Raw genomic sequence first — 22,438 nt, 5'->3', positions numbered from 1 at the left:
CCGAGTATTGTTTTGCTGTGTCTTACATGTACATGTCTGTGAATGTTTGCATATAGTAAGGGGCCCAAGTCCAGCCCATAGGTAAACACTTGAATCTAAACAAGTGGCCCACACAGTACACTCCGAAATATTGGCTCAGGACTGGAGCCAGCCTAATGTGATACAACCCATCCCGTAGATCCACTTTTAACATGTGCGTGAATTCAGGAGGAAGATCCTGGAGCATATAGGGTGACGGGAGCCGAAAAGGTAAGTTTGGATACAGTTTTGTCCACTCACTACAATCATATATAACACGAAAGGTATTCTTTTCTGGTTTAGGTACCAGAAAAAGAGGGAAGGCATTTAACACTTGGTCACACGTTTCTAAGATTCCAGCTTGACACATTTGCATAATGGTCGGTAAAAGGCCTACCTTGGTACGATGTAATCGCGTAGCACAAGCGGTCGGAGGCGTATGGGTCAACAGGGGGGCTGTAGGTATGTTTCCCGGGGGCTGAAATTGCACCATGGGAAAATTGGGGCCGCGCAGCCATTGAGTCACCATAAGACGAATACTGTCTGTTTCAATATCACTCGCAGATTCGTCGGAATCTTGATCCTGATCACTTTCTTGATCTTCACCGTCTTGGTCTTCTTCTTCATCTGGGGGAGCATGTATCATGTCGCTTAATTCATGGACTAAAGGTCGCCAAAAATCCCAGCCCTCTTCGATATCTTCCGGTTGTACTTCAATGAGCCAATTTGCCTCTCGTGCTAACTGATCAAACACTTCCACAGGTAACAAATGGTCAGGAGGGCCAGGCGGAGCCGGTCTAAGAAGTGCCCTACTGAGTGGTTTCGTTCTTAGCCGGTGCCCGAAAGGGCTTGCGACCCCATCCTGGTGTAGGAGGAGCCCGTTGATAAACTGGCGCCGGGGGAGGTACGACAATATCCAGTCCGCGCACTACACTTGTCGAGGCATTATGAACCGCAACACGCCAGCCACGCATAAAGGCGATGCTGAGGGTACGAAGCCGATCGTAAAAGAAAGTTTTGTCCTCCGGAATCATATTTGGGAGAAACTTATTCTCAAGAATGAGATGCTTGGCCTCGATAAGGTCCCGCGTGGGCGTGGTAGGATCCGAAATTTTGGTGTGAAGTAATTGCAAGGCGTCTTCCACGTTGAATTTCGGTGTATTGTCGGCGGCACGTTGAGTTTGAAGTTCCTCTTTCATGAGGTTCATCTGGGCTTGAAGCTGGGCGACCGTTGCTTGAAGTTCCTGCACAGTAGCCATGGCAGGTGGGTCGTCCAATGCTAAGTCCGGATGAAATTCAGGGAGAGTCCGTTGTCGCAGCGCAGGACGTTTAACACGTTCAGAAAGATCTGGATATGTTAATTCCACTGTAGAAGGTCTTCTGGGGCTCGAACCCGGTTCCTCGGACATGAATCCCCAACAATCCTTCTTAGCTCACATCAAGAGCATCCCATCAGCTCCACTGAATTAAAAGACTAAAGAATAAAAAAAAGTACAGCTCACTTTCATGTTTGCTGCAGAAAATAGTATTCTTGTGGCAGTTGTTAAATCATGAAGTAGATTCTGAACATCTAATAACCATAACTAAAAATCAATAACAAGTCAATCAAACGAAACGATCCCACCATTTGTGTGTGAAGATATTGGTAGGTAAACTATGAAATTTTTCCCCCCCCAAAAAATTCTCATCCAATCCATCTCTTCTGCACATTTGCCCATTACCACTCACAAAACTGCACACTATGGTCTGGATCATCTACATTGAGAGCATGAACTCTTCTTGGAATGTAACTCTTCGAATGCCACTGCTTCAAAATGCAATGAACACTTGATTTTCATATTCCTGTTGATTTGTGTATACATTTTTATGGGACACCCTGTATATTGTGACTTGAGAAGCTAAAATGAGGAAGAGTAAATATTTTGTTTTTGTTTCAGGTATTGTTGCAACAGCAGCAGACCCAAATAGAGGAAGCGTTACGTAAAGCGCAAGAAGAGAGTCTACAGCAGCTGGCCGATGAAGCAGGGGTGAATTTTATTGAATTAGACCAAATCCTCCAACCCATCATTGACACCTGCACGAAGGATTCTATATCCGCAGGGAAAGGGTGGATATTTGCTCGCTCCTCCTCACCCAAGTGCAATGAAGTAATTGCCAAGTACCTTCTCAAAAAGTAAGTAATGAGTGCATACTTTCTAAATTCGTACAACCCTAATTTTCCTACCAAATATGGATATGAAATTTAGACTTGGCAGAGTACCCTGTCACTGCTTCCTAATCCATCTCAGGCTGATGACAGACTGTCTTATTCAGTATGGCTGACAGGAGGTAAAGGTGGCAGCACTTCCTGTTGACCATTTATTTATTGAAAGATGGATTACTGGATTCAGCTACTTAGTGAAATGATGGCATGTGCTGTAAGTTATGCTTCATAAAATATTTAGTTCGGAAATTTGGTATCCCATTCAAACTATCAAGGCTCAATTTCTTCATTTTCTTTCATAGTCTTAAACATGCACATACTGTAAAGGTGAAAACACTTCTAACTTCATATTCAACTGAACGTAATTATTGTCAATACCGATATAGTATGAGGTTTAAGCTGCAACTTGTGAAGAATTCTTTTTTTTTCCTAATTTGTCATTATTCATTCTAAGGTGGGACCTCCCAAATGGTGGAGTGGTAACGTCATTGCCTTGTAATCAAGGGGTCCCAGGTTCGATACCCAGTGGAGGTACATACTGGTTTGAATCCCACTTTAAACTGTAGGCCCAGTCCCAATTCATCTATCTGTGCATAAAGTGGACTTACAACAAAAACTCACAAACTCATTCTATGATGATCTATCCAACTCAGTCTCTATCCCTTGATTACTGCCATAATATCAGTAGATGTATATACTTCATTCAGCTCATTATTATAAGTTTTTTTTTTTCATTCTATTTTCTCTTGTTTGAATCGTATATGTTCTCCACTATTTTTCTTTCCCCCACATCAACCTTAGTATGTTTCATAATTAATCCCAGAATTACAATTAAAACATTGTTCATACTTGGAACATAACAGATTTTACTAAGTAGCTGAAGTCCAGTTCAGACACGTACTTTCTTTTGCCGGCCTCTGTGGTGGAGGGGTTAGCATACTGTGTATGATGACAGGGGGTCCCGTGTTCGAATCCCGGCTTGGGCATGTGCATTCTTAGTAAGTGTCCCTTCATCAATTTCATCATATCATCACTCAAACTCTTCTTCACGATTAGCCAAAAGTGGCAGAAAAGCGAAGTAAAACAAACCAAATTAATTAATCAACGTATTTACTTTTTTAGTTACTCAAGCTTTCCTGAAATGGAGTAGGAAGCAGTGACAGGGAACTAACTCTGCATTGTCTTTTACATTATATTTTTAACCCAACCTACCTTTTTACATGTTTTAACTATTTAACTATTCTTGCCTTCTCCTGAAGAAGCCACATGAAGTGGGAAAGCTTGAGTAATTAGAAAAGTACGTACGTGCCCAAATTGGACTTCGGCTACTTAATGAAATAATGTCATATTGTGTAAGTTATGCCTTATCTAAATTACAGATTTTATTGTTGATGATGTATATTCTGACCATAGCTACTGTGAATAACTGAAGCATTATGGGTTGATATCTGATATGGTGCTGGTTTTACTAGCAATTGTGGTCTCCAAGTGTATTAAGTAACTGGCATTGGTTCACAATCTATCCTCCAAAGTTTGTGGGTTTGAGTCTAGCTTGTTCGTGGTTGTTCCTTTTCAGTGCCGGATCCTGTGGCCGAGTGGTTAGCACATCGCGCTGCGATGCCAAGGGTACCAGGTTCGAATCCCGCTCGGGCTTGGTTGTTTATGAATGTCCATTCATCAATTTCATCACTCATCCCCATCTTCGCAAATTAGCCAAGAGGCACAAAACGCGAAGTAAAATAAACTCAATCAATCCTTTGTCAGTGTCCCTTTATTTGTGAATACTCTAAACGAGACAGAAAGGTGATCTAGAATATGAAGAATGCATAATATATACCATATTTACTCATGTATAATGTACACTTTTTTTCAAAGTTTTTACCCCGAAAAAGTGTGGTGCGTATTATGCACGGAATAATTTTTTAATGTTTACGGAACCCGATCATGTTATATATCGTTGCAAAGCTTAAATGCTGCAGTTTCTATATTCCATTCAAGATGGTGACACTTATTTGCAATAAGGTTCAAATAAGCTCATTCCAAAATGAAGGAACGTTCTGATTTTTATGGTACTTTGTAAAAAGAAAGATAAGGAGAAATAAAATAATTAAAATGTATTACTGGCCAAATAATATGCCATATATGGAGAGTGTAAATGCCTTAATGGAAGAAATCTTGTGTTGCTAACTGCTAGTTTGAGGATCCTAAATGTGCCACCTATAAATGTTTCGTTTGTCATAGTAAAAAGTACATATTTTGAAGTTTTAAAAAGGAAATGAGCAAAACCACTTACAAAAGTTTCAAGACCATGTGCCACAATTTTTCACTTTGTAATGGAATGTTCTCTTGGTCCACATAGCAACAGGTGACTCATTGAATAGGAATGATGTCATTCACTGTTGATCGGCATAGCAACAGCTTTACGACCTACAACTAAGAAAGCCATTTCTTGAACCTGGATTGTACTGTGCATTATATACGAGATATAATTGTTTGTCACTTTTCCCTATCAAATAACAGGGTGCGCATTATACACGTGTAAATACAGTACTTGATTACATCTGGGGTAATCTTCTGAAAAGTAGCACAAAAATCACCCTCCTTTCCGCGTGGTACGTCTCTGCTTTTATCGAAGTAAGGTGATTTTAGTCTTTAGATGACTGCATAGTTGTGAAAACACTAAGTTGCTGACCACAGTTTAATATGATTTAAGAACACTTTACATGTAACGTCTTCCTCAGACTAAGAACTAAACTCATTTTAATTCTTAGTGTAGTTCTTCGTCTGAGGAAGACCCTGATACAGGGTTGAAACATTACATGTAAAGTGTTTTTAAATCTTAATAAACTGCCTTGGTCGTCAACTTAGTGTTTTTAATATGGAAACAAGGTTTAATTATATTAATGTAGTTTTAATTTAGGAAGATTTCAGACTGAAGCAATGTGTGCTGTTTGAAAATGAACTGTGTGAAGCTCAAACTGAGCTGTTTTCTCAGTGCCATGCATTATCTTGCCTCGGTCTGTTTTTCGCAATGCTTCCTGCCCCTGAAAGGCCCCTTGTCACTTGTCTGAAAGTTCCCTAAGTTTCTGAAAGAAACATTTTGACGAATTTTAAAACACTTGTTAAGGCCCAGTCCCCTGAACTTTTTGTTAGGAGGGGGGGGGGGGCCTTGTCTCTGTATTAAAAAGCGACAGGTGCAAGGTGCTGACTTGCCTGCAATTTTAAGAATCAAATCCAAATATATACCCGTTGGCATCTAATACAGGGTGGTTATAAATTATTGTGCACATTTCGTTGTCTTTAATAAACCACGTTGAACAGTTTTATTTACAACAATAGTTTTTCTTGTATGTACGCATTGCTTGCATGATAGAATTATTTTCCTGTAGTTTACAGTTATTACAAGCATAAGAAAACAGTTTTTTCTTTGTGACGTTTCAGGAGAACACACGCTCCTTTCATCAGACATTTATTTTCATTTTGACTAAAGATACAGTTATAACAATGGTTAGTAATTTTTAAACAAAAAGAATCAGTTATATAATGGATGTTGTCAATGTTACATTGTTGTAATATAGCAACTTAACTGTGAAAAAAGCAGTCTATTATTTTTTTTTTTTTTTTTTTTTTTTTAAAAAAATTATGAATCCCAAATATCATCAGGTAATTCAAATTCATCATTGTTTTCACAAAGTCTCGTGATGTTTTCTGTTACATTAAATTTTAAAGATGGTGGCTTACTCCATTTGTGAAAAAGAAAACTCCACACTGGATCTATGTTACCATTTTCATTATTTAATTTATTCCAGTGTTCTTCTGCAATGAACGAGGCTTCCCAGACATTCAACTCTGTGTTTCCCGTTAATCTTTTTAAAACCCTTCTCTTTTTAATCAAATGCTTTCTTCGATGATATGAGTTGACAAACCTGTTCTTGGGTTTAGATTTATAATGTCCAAATCATGTTCGTGCCATCTTATTGCCATTTTCCTTGCTGTTTGTCCCACATAATCTTTTGAACATGAACAACTTATATTATATATTCCTGTGGTTTCCACATCTGGTAGCGAGTTTCTCATTTTGAATTCATTAAATGTACATTCCAAACTTCTTGGTGATTTAAAAACAATTTTGAAATTAAAACTTCTAAAAATTTTTGCAATTTTATGTGAGAATCCCTTGTGGAATGGAATGCACACAAATTTCTTTTCAACAGATTTTTCATCTTTGTCTGTATTTCTCTTTTCCTTTAGTTTTCTTGCAACTTGTTTTTTGATTTGGTTTATTCTGTTAGTGTGAAAGCCATTTTCTTTTGCTATGGGATAAAGTAAACAGAGCTACAGAACAAGTTGTAGAACACTACAGCAAGCTTTCAGAAAGGAGACTTGATAGGAAATTCTACCAGCTAATTCAAGAAGAACAAGTTATATACAACAACAATGAAAGAAGGGAAGCAGTTAATGTCACTGGTAAAATAGAAACTAAGAACATTGACAACAGATTATTTATAAATCTTACGGATATTGAGGTACCTGATGAGTATATAGAAATTTTTCAATTCGGAATGAAATTTTCAGTTGGTAGTGCTTATATACACAAGGAAGATTTCGTGATTTCAATAGAGAAAGCACTGAATTTCTTAGATGATGAGGAGGAAAAAAGAAAATTACGAAGTCTCACACATGATGCTCTTGATGAACGTTTAAGTTTTGAATACAACAGAAGAACTAACAGAGGTCCAAAATACACAGAACGGGAGAAAGAGCATATAAGGTTGGGAAAAAAAGTTCATGGTTTCAAGATCTGGTTGAAAGAAAACGACATTTTCTAAATAAAATCGGACAAGGAAAATAAACCTGTCCTTATCCGAATTAAGGACTATAAAGAAAAAATGGAAGAATGTTTCAAATTAAACAATTTCACAGAAACACCTCGAAACCCTATAACTAAAATAATAAATGAGGTAAAGAAAGTAATTGAAAGCAGTATCACGATACCAAGAGAAATGAAGAAAAAACTCATTGTCAAAAATTCAACCCTGCCGATTGCCTTTGGACTACCAAAAACTCACAAACCGGGAACTCCAATTCGACCCATCATTGCAACTTTCACACATCCTGCATACAAACTATCCAAATATTTAGTTGAAAGACTTGCTATAATTAAACAACAAACACCATTCAGTGTTAAAAATGCATATGAAGTGAAACAGAAACTAAAAAATATTGTTTGGAATAGTGAGTATCGTATTGCAAGTTTTGATGTTGAAAATTTATATCCTAGTGTCCCAATAGAAGGTGCCACAGATGCATTACACAGATGGCTTATTGAGATGAAGGTTAACCCAGTAGAATCATGGGAAATGGTTCGATGGTTTACTGTATGTGCAAATTACAATTACTTTATATTTGATGGCAAAATCTATCAGCAAAATAATGGTCTATCAATGGGAAACCCAGTATCCGGAATCATCTCCAGCATTTTCCTTCATTACATAGAATCTCCAATTGTTAATGCGATAGGTGCAGATATCAAACTCTACATCAGATATGTAGATGATGTGCTAATTATTGCTAAAAATGAGAACACCATCATGGACGTATTTAAATCGTTAAATGAATCACATCGTCGCATAAAATTCACTTGCGAACCCATGAATAACAATGTAATTTCTTTCCTTGATCTGCAAATTAAGACAACTGACTCAACAATTCAAACATCAGTCCATAGAAAAAAATTAGCGGGGGAAAAATACATCCATGCCAAATTAGAACATTCGCGTATAACAATGGATAACATATTTTTAAATTTTTTCCTGAGAGCACAAAGACTATGTTCTAATAATGAGGATATCAAAAATAATGAAGAAAGGCTCTTTAATATAGCAAAAGAAAATGGCTTTCACACTAACAGAATAAACCAAATCAAAAAACAAGTTGCAAGAAAACTAAAGGAAAAGAGAAATACAGACAAAGATGAAAAATCTGTTGAAAAGAAATTTGTGTGCATTCCATTCCACAAGGGATTCTCACATAAAATTGCAAAAATTTTTAGAAGTTTTAATTTCAAAATTGTTTTTAAATCACCAAGAAGTTTGGAATGTACATTTAATGAATTCAAAATGAGAAACTCGCTACCAGATGTGGAAACCACAGGAATATATAATATAAGTTGTTCATGTTCAAAAGATTATGTGGGACAAACAGCAAGGAAAATGGCAATAAGATGGCACGAACATGATTTGGACATTATAAATCTAAACCCAAGAACAGGTTTGTCAACTCATATCATCGAAGAGAAGCATTTGATTAAAAAGAGAAGGGTTTTAAAAAGATTAACGGGAAACACAGAGTTGAATGTCTGGGAAGCCTCGTTCATTGCAGAAGAACACTGGAATAAATTAAATAATGAAAATGGTAACATAGATCCAGTGTGGAGTTTTCTTTTTCACAAATGGAGTAAGCCACCATCTTTAAAATTTAATGTAACAGAAAACATCAAGAGACTTTGTGAAAACAATGATGAATTTGAATTACCTGATGATATTTGGGATTCATAATTTAAAAAAAAAAAAAAAATAATAATAATAATAATAATAATAATAATAATAGACTGCTTTTTTCACAGTTAAGTTGCTATATTACAACAATGTAACATTGACAACATCCATTATATAACTGATTCTTTTTGTTTAAAAATTACTAACCATTGTTATAACTGTATCTTTAGTCAAAATGAAAATAAATGTCTGATGAAAGGAGCGTGTGTTCTCCTGAAACGTCACAAAGAAAAAACTGTTTTCTTATGCTTGTAATAACCGTAAACTACAGGAAAATAATTATTTACAACATCTGTGACAAGTCAATTTACCTGGGGTTTTCATAATAGCGTATTTCACTTGATCCAGAATGTCTTTTTCGGAGACTGGTGGTCTGTCAGCACCTTTTCTATGTAGGACACTTCCTGTATCCGTAAATTGCTGATAACTACATTTTATGGAGTCCTCACCAGGAGAATTATGTTTGTACTCTAAGCAAAATCGTCTTGAATCCAAATAACACATGTAGCTTTCTATTGTATGATAGCCATTTTGGTACTGAGGTTCCCTACTTTGCCACTATAGCACCACGTATGTTCTGTCGATGTCGACACGAACTCTTACTGCTTCTTTATCATGTGCAACCAAAGAAATAGTCACGTGAAAAGCGCTCAATAATTTATAACCACCCCATATTTTGTGTGCTCAAAACTATAGATGCATCATAGCTAGTCACATTCTCTGATGCATCATTCATTTTTTTTAATAGGTTTCCTAAATTAAGAAGGGTTATTTATTATTTTAACACTTCGTTCTCCTGATACAGTTAAATTCCTTTACTCGTACCTTGCTGAGTTTTTTGGTAACACAGTTGTGTGTGTGTTGTGTCCGAGTTGAGTGTGGCTAATAAAATTTTGTACTCTCTTGCAGAGTTATCTCTCCAGGTGCACCTTTCACTCAAAAGTTGCACTTAATCTATCTAGTCAACGATGTTATGCATCACTGGTAAGTGAATTTCTGTTGTTTGTGTTGCACTTTTAATTGGCATCAATTTTCTCGCTTGTTGTTCAGTCCGGGGGTATGATTTAATATTGTTACTGAATTATTAAGTGTGCTGAAATTTTTGCAACTACTCTTTATGGGATACACCCTTGCATGGTACAATACCCTTTTGTTTTTTGTGCTGGGAATTTCAGTGGGTTTCGATCATTCCTTGACAATGCTGCAAGCCTCGTTTATGGCGTAGTGTTAACATTGTCACCCCGTAATGAAGGAGTCATGAGCTTGATCCCCTGTATTGTGTGGTAGGGTAGATTTGGTTGAGCTATGGAACATAAGTAAGAGACCGGATTTTGAAGGGAATTCCTTTTCTTATTTTTCAACACAGATCATAAAATAAATAGCAACGGTGTTGATAAATGTCTTCTACCAACAAGATTACATGGTTTCACTTCCCATTTTTCCCCTTTTTAAAAACATTGTTGACTAGTTTTTCAGCCTACATTTAGTTGTTTTTTTCCTTTTTTGAAAAAACATCTTCCTTGGTCCCTTTATTGACAAGATATCAAATATTTTGTACGACCCCAAAACAAAACATTCAACAATTGTCTATTTGGTACAGCTTAGAGGAAGGAAAGAACAAGCACCTCTACCTTACCTTCCCTCCATGTTGGGAGTATGTTGCAGCGATTGTTGCTACAATGCGATCTGGGCTTAAGCAGTAACAATCGCATTATCAGCTGCATTCACTGTTGATTTGAAAGTGTGCTCATCTGCTAGATTTAGACTTTTCTTGTGAAGTTTTTTTGAATAGTTCTAACTTAACTGTGTGACAGTGACGACAGTATTGAGTGTCAGTGAAATGGCGAAGACAGGTACAAGTGGCAGAAAGCTATGGAATGCGGTAAGCTGTTTCAAGGAAGATTTCATCAAAACAGATGGTAAGATTATTTGCTGTACTTTACCTTCAAAAAAATGAAATTAAAAAAGGACTATAGTTTGTTTATTTTTGCCTTGTAATCAAGGGCTCCTGGGTTCAATACCTGGTGGAGACACAGTGGTTCGGATCCTAGTTTACACTGTAGGTTCAGTCCCAATTAGCCTTACTGCACATAAAGTGGACTTAAAATACCAACTCGATCAATCAACCAATTAATGAAAGTATAATATGTACCATTCATATATAAAAAGGGATGCATTACATTTTTTGCATTTCTTACTTTACTTCATACGAAATTTAATGTATCCACTTTTATATATGAATGGTATATATTGTTCTTTCATTTAAAATAATATTTTTAGTGGAGTGCAAAAATAAACTATAGTCCTTTTTCATTTCCTTTTTTTTGGCAATAATTTTCCCTTTTTTTGGTCCTTTTTAGAGTAAAATTTATCCCTTTAAAATCTGGTCTCGTCATCAAAACCCTACCTCCTAGTAATAAATAGTAATATCAATCATTAGGATTGTCACCTAATTTGTCACCTAATCATTACCCATCAATCCATCAAGTTACTTTTCAACCAATACCTATCTTCACATGCATAAGATGCCATCAATGTGTCTCCGATGGTATTGTGGTAATTCTGTTCTCTTGTAACCAAGGGCTCCCATGTTCATTGCACATTACTTCAGGTCCCACTTCAAAATGTAGGCCCAGTGTGTGGACTCACACTCCCTCACTCTCTCTCACTCACTCACTGTCACACACACTCCCTCTCTCTCTATCACTCTCACTGTCACACACACTCCCTCTCTCTCTCTATCACTCTCTCACTGTCACACACACTCCCTCTCTCTATCACTCTCTCACACTCACTCACTCTCTCTCTCTCTCTCTCTCTCACACACACACACACACACACACACACACACACACACACTCCCTCTCTCTCTATCACTCTCTCACTGTCACACACACTCCCTCTGTCTCTATCACTCACTCTCTCTCTCACTCTCTATCTCACTCTCTATCTCTCTCTCTCTCTCTCTCTCTCTCTCACACACTCACTGTCACACACACTCCCTCTCTCTCTATCACACTCTCTCTCTCTCTCTCTCTCTTTTTTTTTCACACGCCAGTTCATATTAACTTCACTGAGCATAAAGTTGTCTTAAATTTAATACGCAAACAGAATACGATGCCATCAAAATTTAGAAAATTTCACTTTCTGTTCGAGCTATAGTAAGTACTGTGGTTGTTATTTTTCCTCTTTTCCTATATTTTGTAGTGTGAGGAAGAATGCAGATGATCTTAAGAAAGCACTGGAGATGGTGGTAGTTCCTATGTTCTGCAATGCAACGCTCGGGATTACCGAAGATCAACAAAACAAGCTGAATAAGGTATAGTAGTACCCTGCAGTGTACACTGACCTTTGTCTTTATAGTTTCTTTGAATATTATACAGTTTTTAAATACATATTAATTTGGAAACATTCTGTGTGTGTTTCTAAGGGAAGGAATTGCACAGATGTTGGATTGCTGTTGTCCTCTGCTTAGTTGGCATTTTTCTTTTAGTTGTCTAACCTTACTCTACTTAAACAGGGTTCACACTGACTTTGAAAAACTTAGAAAATTGTGGAATCTACTTAGGAGAGCAAGCAGCCAAAATCGGAATTTTTGTAAAAATATTTAAAAATCTGGAAATGTCAAGGAAATTAATGATTTTTTTTTCTTACCAGAATCACAAACCTTTTATCTCAATTTTAATTTTTGAGGCAACCAAGATGAAAAAACGTATCGAAAAATGCAAAACCTGGGAAAATTTTATAATGCTATACACAATTGGGACAGTGAAGAAGATTAAACATATGATGAGAAAACTTAAAAAATATAATTCCGCTGTAATTGATGGGAGATATTTTGTATTAAAATGTTCTTGCATATTATTTTTCAGCAATATCAAATAAACCACATTCATTTTAATAGCATGCAAGAAGATTTAACACGGTTTATTACCATGTTAAAGATAAAAGTTATCATAAAAGCACCTGATAAAGTCTGAGAACTTTGTTTGCAAAGTGAGTGTGAATGAATGAACATACTAATGATCAGTTTGGCTATTATTACATTTGCTGTTGGCTGTATTATATGTCAGGGACAAGTGCAATTGTTTCCGGATCCAACATTTCTGTAAATACGTTTTCCTATCAGCTAACTATAAAAGGTGTACAATTTTGTTATTTTTTCTTTGAATATATCAAGTTTCAATTATAATAGCAAAGTATGAACTTACCATCATGTGTCGGCACCCTAACATCTCTCTCTCTCAATATTTTCTTGGCTGAAGGGTGCATGTTTTTTAATTTATTGCCTGAAGGATGCAGTTTTTTTAAGTGTCACATGTTTATTTTTAGTTACTGAACCTGTGGGAGTCGAAAAACAATTATTTTGCACCTGGTGTAATAGAGAAGTTGAAAAACCCATCGCAGTCATGGTCAGAATACCAAGCAAGCCTCATTACGGAGTTTGCCTCAGTTATCACACCTGTGACGGCCAACATGCAACAGACTTACGAGGGGTACCAGGCGCAACACCAGGCTTTTGTCCAGCATGCATCTCAACAAATTCAGGTAAATATGCACAGGCAGACAAATTACTTTCTTTTTATTTACTTATTTTGCATTGTTATGATACAGGGTGAGCCAAGAAAGTTAACCAAAATGTAGAACTGTTACCTTATGTGATTGGTTACCTTTTTTGGGCCACCCTGTATTAATCCCTGTAGTTGATGGTATTTCCATCTATCTTCCTGCATTGAGTGGTCATGGAAATACCATCAACTACAGGGATTAATACAGGGTGGCCCAAAAAAGGTAACCAATCACATAAGGTAACAGTTCTACATTTTGGTTAACTCCGTCTAAAAGCTTTGGAGTTCGAGCTGCAGCCTAGTCATGGGTATTTGTGAATTGCCCTTTTTGAGTTTCATTACTCATCCATAGAGGCACATATTTTTGGTAAATAAAAAGGCAAAATTTCCATACAAAAACAGTCAATTTCGGGTTCAAAAGCGGTAAATGAAATAAAATTTCGCTGTTATAGCAGTGAAAAAAATGGTATATAAAATGACATTTTGAGTTTTAAAAATGTGAATATAATCCCAAATTTGATTTAAAAACTGCTCTTACTACACAAAATAAACATATCTCTTCTAATGGCACATTTATGTCGTTACCCAGAATATTAAGTTTATTCCTGTATAAAGGGGTCAGTTTTTGCTTCTCAAATATTTACAACAGAATTAATCAATTTTCCATGAATTGCATAATGCTCATGATAATTCTGACTTCAGAAAGTGTCGTGTCTATAAATAAACTCTAAATTTTGTGTTTAAGAGTCTATTTCGCATTATTTCATGACAAAACAGGGTAGGAAAATGCACCTCACATCTTTCAGAAACATGGAAAATTAACATTACAATGTGTTTTTTCACATTTCGTGTTTTCGTTAAAAACGAAATATGCATGCCTCTACTCATCCGCATCATTATGACTAGTCTAAGGACTCAGAAATATACTTTGTAATACTTCATATAAAAAGTCAAGTTTCCACTGGTTTTTAAATATTGCCACATTTATCCCCATAAGTGTGGGTGGCCTAAGTATACGCCATCCGCAATGTACTGTTGTGGTGCAGAAGGCTCGCAATACACTTTGTGTTTCCTTTGACTAGATTTGACTGCAGGTGGCGTATTTATGCTCCCAGATGTTGAGAATATAACAATCATTTCAGGTGAGATTATGCTAGCTGTAGTAAAAACAAAACAGTAGGGGAAGAGGAAGATGACGGAAAAGAAGAAGAAAGAGAATGTAAATTAAATGTAAGAAAAGTTGTCTTTTCTTGTGCAGTGTAGTTCGTGCATAATAATAATAAAAAAAAAAAACATGGCTCAAAAACAGAATTTGTGAGATGCGAACATTGAGTTGCACTTGTTTGAAGTTTTGAAGTCCACTTTATCCACACATAGGATAATCAGGACTGGACCTATGGTTTAAAGTGGGATCCGAATCACTGTGCAATGTGCCTCCACTGGGTATTGATCCCGGGACCCCTTAATTACAAGGTGACGACATCGGGAAGCCAGAGTTGCACTTGTTGCTCTCAGAAAGCTGTGACAGTGAGTCTGAATCGGAAAATGAAGAAGGAAGTGATGAAATGTAATTTTGCTTAAACAAACCTCCATTTTCCAGTAGTGACTTGTTCAGAAAATTCCACACTTAAGGGATTAAGTGGCTTGGTTACCACTTTAAACTGTAGGTTTAATCCCAATTGACAGCCTGTTTTGCCTTTTTAGTGCACTCTTCAGAGAAAACTGTAGAAGTACCTTTACATAATGCTTATGAACCTTTAAAAGCCTAATGACTGGAATAGTCACCAGCACCTCATGACTACAATTATCATGCCATTTCTCCAAAACCAAAGATGATATTTCAGTTTTGTCTTTTTTTATTTTAGTCTATATTCATATCAGGGTCTGGCATTCTTGCATTTGCAACTATACTTTACACTGAATATAGTCTACACAGTGCGCGAAGAATGAGCAGACTTTAACACAATTTTTAAATTAAATTGCAAGTCCTCAGCGCTAACTGGTGTCCATAATGTTATTGTACTTACGTTGCAAGAATTAAACAACACAACTCAACTTCATAAATATTATTTCACTTTAAATCATTCGATACAAACTCATTTTGTAACTTTCGACAACATATAACAAACTAATCTAAATCAACAACTTAAAACCAATATCGACATTGATACAGCATTCTTAATGTCAATGGTTCCCTGTTATTTTTATAAACTTGTACACAGTTGAAATAAAGTAAATACTGTTATTTGTGGATGTAGACATAAATTGCAAAACAAAATATTAACTGTTAGTATTTTTAACAATTAAACTTTTTAAAGAAGTAGACTTTTCCAAGAAATATTATGCAGTGTTATTAAAAATGTATAATAATGATAAAAATGTAAAAAAATGTTTGCAAAGTACTTATTGTTTTTCAAAGACATTGTATTCAATGTATTTGTTGAAAGTTTTAAGATTAATTATACTTTAAAATTATTATAGTAACACTACAAAACCTTAAAAGTTATCTCTTGAGAAGATAGGTGTTAGCAATTTCTAAAAGCTCGAATCATAAGTATTGTTTTTGAGTTGTTTTAGCCACATGCCTTTTTTAAAATGTATTTATTTATTTAAATATATCCAGATTTAAATACAGGCAAGAATATGAGAACAATGTTTAGTAGGTCTCCTAAAACTCGGCAACATGTATCTTAGCTTTTTAAAATTGATAGTACGGCTGAGCCAATACTGGTTCTAATTCTCTTCCCTATTCCCACCCATATCAATACTTGTAAATCATAATTTGAAGTAGTTCTGAATATTTATAAACCATAAAATATACATTTGGAGCAATGCCATGAGTTTTATTTTAAAACAGGTGTCATCTAGACTCAAAATCTATTTATCTCCACAATACTAATACAAATTATGCATTTTGCATAATTCCCAGGATATTTGAGCTCAGCGAAAGTGCTCTGCAGTGTCTTGCAGAACCTGAAAGATACCTGGACTGAGGAAAAGTATCGGTTATTGCATTTGAACCCATATCAATCATTGGTATCGATTCAATCCTAATTACTGCTGAGTCAATACTAACGTGGATGTATCGTCATCAGCTGATACTAGTGATATTGGTATTGAAAAGTAAAGGTTGGAATTTATTTACCCATACTTTTCCGGCAAGAATGGGGTCCGCAAAAATGCCATGCAACATTTCCTTGAGTCTAATTACCCTGGAAATTTTTCAAAATTTTAATTTATTTTGCATCAGCATTCTTGGAAAAAAAAATCCCGAAAATTTTTTTTTTTTAAATTCTGCAAATTTTCCTTCTCTTTCAAAATTGGCAGGTGGACATTACATATCTGGAAAGAGTTGTCTTTTGTCATGCTTCCCTGCAAATTTGGTCCATCCAGCATCCATAGGGCTGACACTAAAAGCAATTTTGCGTTTACATGCAATTATTTTAATATTTTGACTGTAACAACTTTTAAGTGTTGCTATTTTCGAGTATTGGTATCAGTGACAATCAGTAAGAGTATCGTCATCGGTATGGCTATTGGTTCAAAATGGTTTGGCTTGGCCTTAGTCCTAATGTTTACTTAATATTAGTACCATGACTTTCGCCATCTGGACAAAGTTTTACGATAATCGTGCTTTCTTATTCTCTTGCAGCAACTGGAACAGCAGAAACTGCAGCTTGAACAGCAACAAGCACAAGTAGCTGTTGCAGCAACAGTAACTGCAGTTGGCACCACTGTTCCTGTCTCAGTTTCAGGTACTTGATATCTTATGTTTTTAATAGTGATGCGACAGTGCTTTAAGTGTCTGCAAACTGTTTCTGTAAGCTTTTTTCCTCTATAGATGTTGCAGTTGATTCAACATAAAGGGCTGTAAAAACTGAGTGTGAGATGAGGTTAGCATATGTGATACATTTCAGACAATGTCTGCTTACAGACTATTTCAACAAGATTCATGCTGATCTGAAATTAAATACAAAATAAATACGTAAAATAGTATTAAAACTTTTCAAACTTACGTGAGTGAGTATATGTTAATCCGGACGACGTTTCGGAGGTAAATACTTCCTCCTTCTTCAGGTCTAACTAGGACACCGGATATGGTGTCACGTGAAATAGTGATTCCCCTCAACCGTAACATTTCCTTAGAAAATGGGATAATGCCGGTAAAAATTACGCTAAGTTGGGTTTTCATGTCAACACCGAAGTTTTGAGAGTTGTAGGGGAAGAATGCGAATTCTCATTGGATTGGTGATGTTACGGTTGAGGGGAATCAGTCCCGTCGGGGAGGAGGTAATCTCCAACTCTGCGAGTGTAGATCATTACCCACGCGCTTCACTTTACTGCTGGACGGAGTTCCTCGGCTGCCATGTGGGCACCTGGTGTGTAGTCTTTTAGTTTTGAATACGAGTATTTTTTTAGAATGTTTCACCTGGATAGGGATTTTTTAATGTTTAATAACTAGGATTTTTAAGTGTTTTTTACCAATTCCTTTAACCATATTCCTATTTAACACTATTTCACGTGATGCCATGTCCGGTGTCTAGATATCTAGTTAGACCTGAAGAAGGAGGAAGTATTTACCTCCGAAACGTCGTTCGGATTAACATATACTCACTCACGCAAGTTTGGAAAGTTTTAATACTATTTTATGTAATTATTTTGTATTCAATAGTGAGTAATACACACTTCCTCATCATGTTGTTGATCTGAAATTATTGGAATATGTGTGAGTGTGACTGTACGTATTAGGAATGGGCCCATATGAAATGTTGTCCAATACTGGTAAAGTATTGATATAAAATTTACTGATACCATTATTCCACTGATCGAATATAAAATTTGAAATGTCCCTTGAATATGAATGGTCCATTAACCTGTAGAAGATGGATGGTTTTGTATGAAACAACTAAAGTTATGCACTTCAGGACCACCACCATGTGGCAGCAGTCAATACGTCATTTCTCAAAAACTGCAGATGATAATTCAGTTTGTCTTTTTTGTTCAATTATAAAAATATGAAGTTATAACATACTGAAATGACAAAATGGGGTGTTACTCTTCAACCACCACTTTTTCCTTATATACGTGGGTTGGAGATTTAATAGTGGCAACTATTTATTTACAAATGATACAAAAGAGATATCTCTGTGAAACTTTCACAGCCCTTCGACGTAGTCACCAGCATCATGTACAACCCGTTGCCACCAATTTGGAAGTCTTAGTATATCTGTAGCAGCACCTGTCCCTGTTTATGGGTTCAATGGAACAGTCTATTGCCTGAAGAATCTCTGGAACAGTTCGGAAACAAGTGCCCTTCATCTTAGGTATCAAATCCAAGTCAGAGGGGCTTAAGTCCAGGGAGTAAGGGAGCCAGCCCCATCGAGCTACAAATCAGCCACAGGTTGCGCTACATGCACCCAAGCATTGTCCTGTAAAATGATGGGAGGATTCTGCAGAAAGTTTCACCTCTTCTTTCGCAATGCAGGTCGCAGTTAATGCAAATTCCCTGCATGCATCACGAAGACCTTGATGACACTGTCGTGCTGTACGGCCGTGGGCACATTCAATCTTTATCCAACACCTATGTTGCTGCTTTGAAAACATTGTTGCAACTACACAACTTTGGACCACCAACTCCAACGATACTCTATTCCTCTCGTCACTGCGCATGCAGCTAATGTTGGAAGGAAGAGTCTATTTACTTTGAGGTAGGTTAGGTATCAAACTTATGAGCGAGAAGCGGCGGTTCAATTTCATGGCGTACATACAGCAGTGTTGCCACTATTAAATCTCAACCCACATATTTTAGTTTTACGTGTAATAATGAAAACCAAATAACTTGTTCACAATGAGCCACAATTAGGGGTCCAGCAAGAAACATTTGTGGGGATGTAAGGGGTGACCTTCCACATAGTACACCCAAGTGTTAACCTCACTTCCACACAGTACACCCTGGACTCCTTTTTGCAGACGATAGAGGCTCTGTCATCTGGACTTACAACCAGTATAATCTTCATAGGACTGTGTGTCTGTTGTCCTGTGTTTTGTCCTTGGGTGTGCTGAGTGCCCTTTTACAGCCTCAGCTTTTAACTGAATTCAGAATATTTTAATGTTTTGGTTATCAACATTACAGTTATTTTAGTTATGGTAAGGGGCTGGACCCCGTAAATGTGATGGGTGCAAAAGAGCCTTTAAGTGCTGATGCACCCAAAATTTTAAATTCAAAGAAACATTTACGATATTCTAAAATGTTGCATATAGTTCATTTTTTTTCTTCTTCAAAATTGGGGAACAGGAATTACATATCCTCAAAGAATGGTCTTTTGTGTGCTTCCCTGAAAATTTAGTCCATCCAGCATCCACAGAACACTAGAAACGATCAGAAATTTCTCGATAAGCTGGAAACACTACTTTTTTTGTACATTGTTATCATTTCCCTTTCCCCAAGAAGCATGTCTGTTTTCAACGCAACTTTTCACAGTTGTAGGAATATACCACTATTACATGGGACAAAATTTTATACCAATTCTATATTTCACACAAAAGGGGGGATTGTTTCATTTGACTCGTTATTGATTTTTAGTTTTGTTTATCATATACAGTTTTTCTACCTACCTGTGAGTGATCGCGGGGATAGGGTTGAATCCGCCTCTTATGCCTTTACATCAGGGGTCTTCAACCTATGGCCAGTGGGCCCGCAGAGCCTTTTGACGTGGCCCGTGCCCATTTGAAAAATTAAGTACTTACCATAAAACCGAATTAAGTAAATTGTAGATGGCAGCATCTGTTACAATTCTCAATACCGCATTATAACTTGCTGGCCCGCGAGCATCACTGAAATTGTTATTTTGTCCCGCACTGTCTGATGAGTTGAGGACCCCTGCTATAATCTGTTTGGGTGGGGCGAGGAGGGGTTGATGTTCGTATTAATACAAGGTTTGTTGAGCAGACAAGCTGAAGAATGAGGTTCAGTACACAAACATGAAAATGAGTCTAAAGTAACTAAAGTAAACATATATTGCTTAAATATGTCTGTATTGTTGTACCTTTTTTGGGGGGAGTGCATCATAAGCCTTGGGGGGGATGTGCACCCCCGATACATACTACATTATTTGCCGTTTACTATGGCCTACTGTGGTGGTGGCAATTCGCGATTAAAATTACCACCTGAGTGCTAGTGTCGCTTCCTATATGGCCGCTCTACGTAGGATAGATCTTTGTTTACATTCAGTAGTAGTATGTAATAGCAGCATGTTGTCATTTCTGGCATGGAAGAAATGTTTAAATTACGCGTTATATTTAAATATTGTGAATGCGATGTGAATTCCAGGAACTATAAACGAAGGTGAAGCTGTGCTGAGAGCGAAGCATTTAATTATGATAATAAAAATAACATGGAAAACACACACAAAACTAATGTATACGCACTGGTTTTTCAAAGCGGTGCTCTTTCATCTGCACTGCACCTCCATTGTAACTGCCTAACTGGGGCTCTCAGAAATGATTTGAAAATAAAGCAATTCACCTGTATTGCAAAGCTTGGGAGGAAAAAAATGAAAACATGCTGTTGCAGTTTTTTCCCCAAAGAGGCAGGCTGGTTTAATAACAACACCGGGTAATGATGATGATAATAATAACAATAACAACAATTTCATTGAGGTTATTTTCAGTCTTCACTGAAAATTAACAAACTGAATGAAACAGCAACATTAGCATGTCAATGATGTTTTTCTGACTTACCTTTATGATTACGGACATTAATTAATTCTCAAACTATTTTCATCTTTGCACTTAATCAACTTGCATCTGTTCCAAATTACATACATAATACATTGTTTTCGAAAAAAATGTTATATTATAAAGAACAATTTGAAACTTACTTTCATGGCAATAAAATCATATTTCCGAAAGATTATTTCTGAAAATAGAGTGAAAAGACTCGTACATTCTTCGTAATTTCCTTGCCGCATTTCAGTTATGCCAATCTTGTCAATCAGTTGTTTTCTCTGATTTATTTAAACATTTCATTTTGTTGATTCCACGGGGTGGAAAACACATGTAAGCTTTTCACTTGTCCTGAACCACAAAACAATTTAGAGCAAAAAACTGAACAGTGTACGCTACTTTTTCGCATGTTCCCCATGCTTTGAATGGCTTCAACACGGCGAGGTGTCCTACGTGGAGTGGTTCCTGAAAATCTCACCAGATGGCATATTGGATAATTTTAATCACGAATAGGGGCATGCCAAGTACCAATTTTTGTGTAAAGTTTTTTATTCTCTTCTTTCTTTAACTTTCATTATTTTAAGGTACAATGTATAAGTCATTCTGAAAAGAAAAAGATTTCATCTCTCTATGACAATTAGTTCTCGAGCTACAATTTTATTTGTACATCATGGAAAATTTGAAATGTGAATGCTTGAAAGGTTTCCATCTGGAGCAGCTAACATGAGGGAGATACTCTGGTCTGCACAAGCTTAGGCATCTTTAACTCTGGTCCACACAAGGTTAGGCATCTTTAACTCTGGTCCACACAAGGTTAGGCATCTTTACTAATGTATGTCACCAGGTGACTGAAATGGCTTTTGATTTGAAAGGACATATAATTTATATGTTCATACCAGTGAAAATTATAACAAATTGGCACAGTAATTGATTATTTATAGATATATCACCAGATTGGTAATTTTACTGAAAGTCCTATCCATTCCATCCAAAATAAAGCAAACTAGAACTCTGTAACAAATAGTTATTTTATAACAGAGAACCATCAAGTTTGATCCCAGATTGAAGCTGTTTGTAATTTTAGCTACTGATGCAAGTTTCTCTATTATTCGTTCTTCCTATTTTGGATATTTTGCGTTGCCTCTCTTCGTAAGCCTGCGTTTTGGATGTGGGGCTGGCAGCTACAGCTTCAGATTTTTTTTTGTTCTCTAGATCCTACAAACCTCTGTCTCTCTCTCTATATTTTTTTCCCCTTTCCATTCCTTTTTTTTAGGGGAGAGACAGAATGGAAGAAAAAATAATCTCCCCCTTCTCTCTCTCTCTCTCTCTCTCTCTCTCTCTCTCTCTCTCTCTCTCTCTCTCTCTCT

At 36.5% G+C, this 22,438-nt stretch overlaps 1 protein-coding gene across 9 annotated transcripts in view; it reads left to right on the top strand.

The window, feature by feature from the left end:
• Positions 1-22,438, top strand: part of scaf6 (SR-related CTD associated factor 6) — a 112,743-nt gene that overhangs the window by 37,971 nt on the left and 52,334 nt on the right. For 7 of the 9 annotated variants that reach the window (XM_083112775.1, XM_083112774.1, XM_083112772.1 and 4 more), the window contains exons 4-8: positions 1,956-2,191; positions 9,688-9,762; positions 11,983-12,097; positions 13,111-13,326; positions 16,999-17,101. In XM_083112775.1, the coding sequence (XP_082968901.1) occupies positions 1,956-2,191; positions 9,688-9,762; positions 11,983-12,097; positions 13,111-13,326; positions 16,999-17,101 (745 nt within the window). The remainder of the gene's footprint in view (positions 1-1,955; positions 2,192-9,687; positions 9,763-11,982; positions 12,098-13,110; positions 13,327-16,998; positions 17,102-22,438) is intronic. The other 2 variants (XM_083112776.1, XM_083112769.1) reach the window with 1 other exon arrangement.

This window comes from Lepisma saccharinum, chromosome 26 (genome assembly GCF_977018435.1).
Source record: "Lepisma saccharinum chromosome 26, izLepSacc3.1, whole genome shotgun sequence".
NCBI classification, from domain to species: Eukaryota; Metazoa; Arthropoda; class Insecta; order Zygentoma; family Lepismatidae; genus Lepisma; species Lepisma saccharinum.
This window is presented reverse-complemented; position numbering and strand designations above follow the sequence as displayed.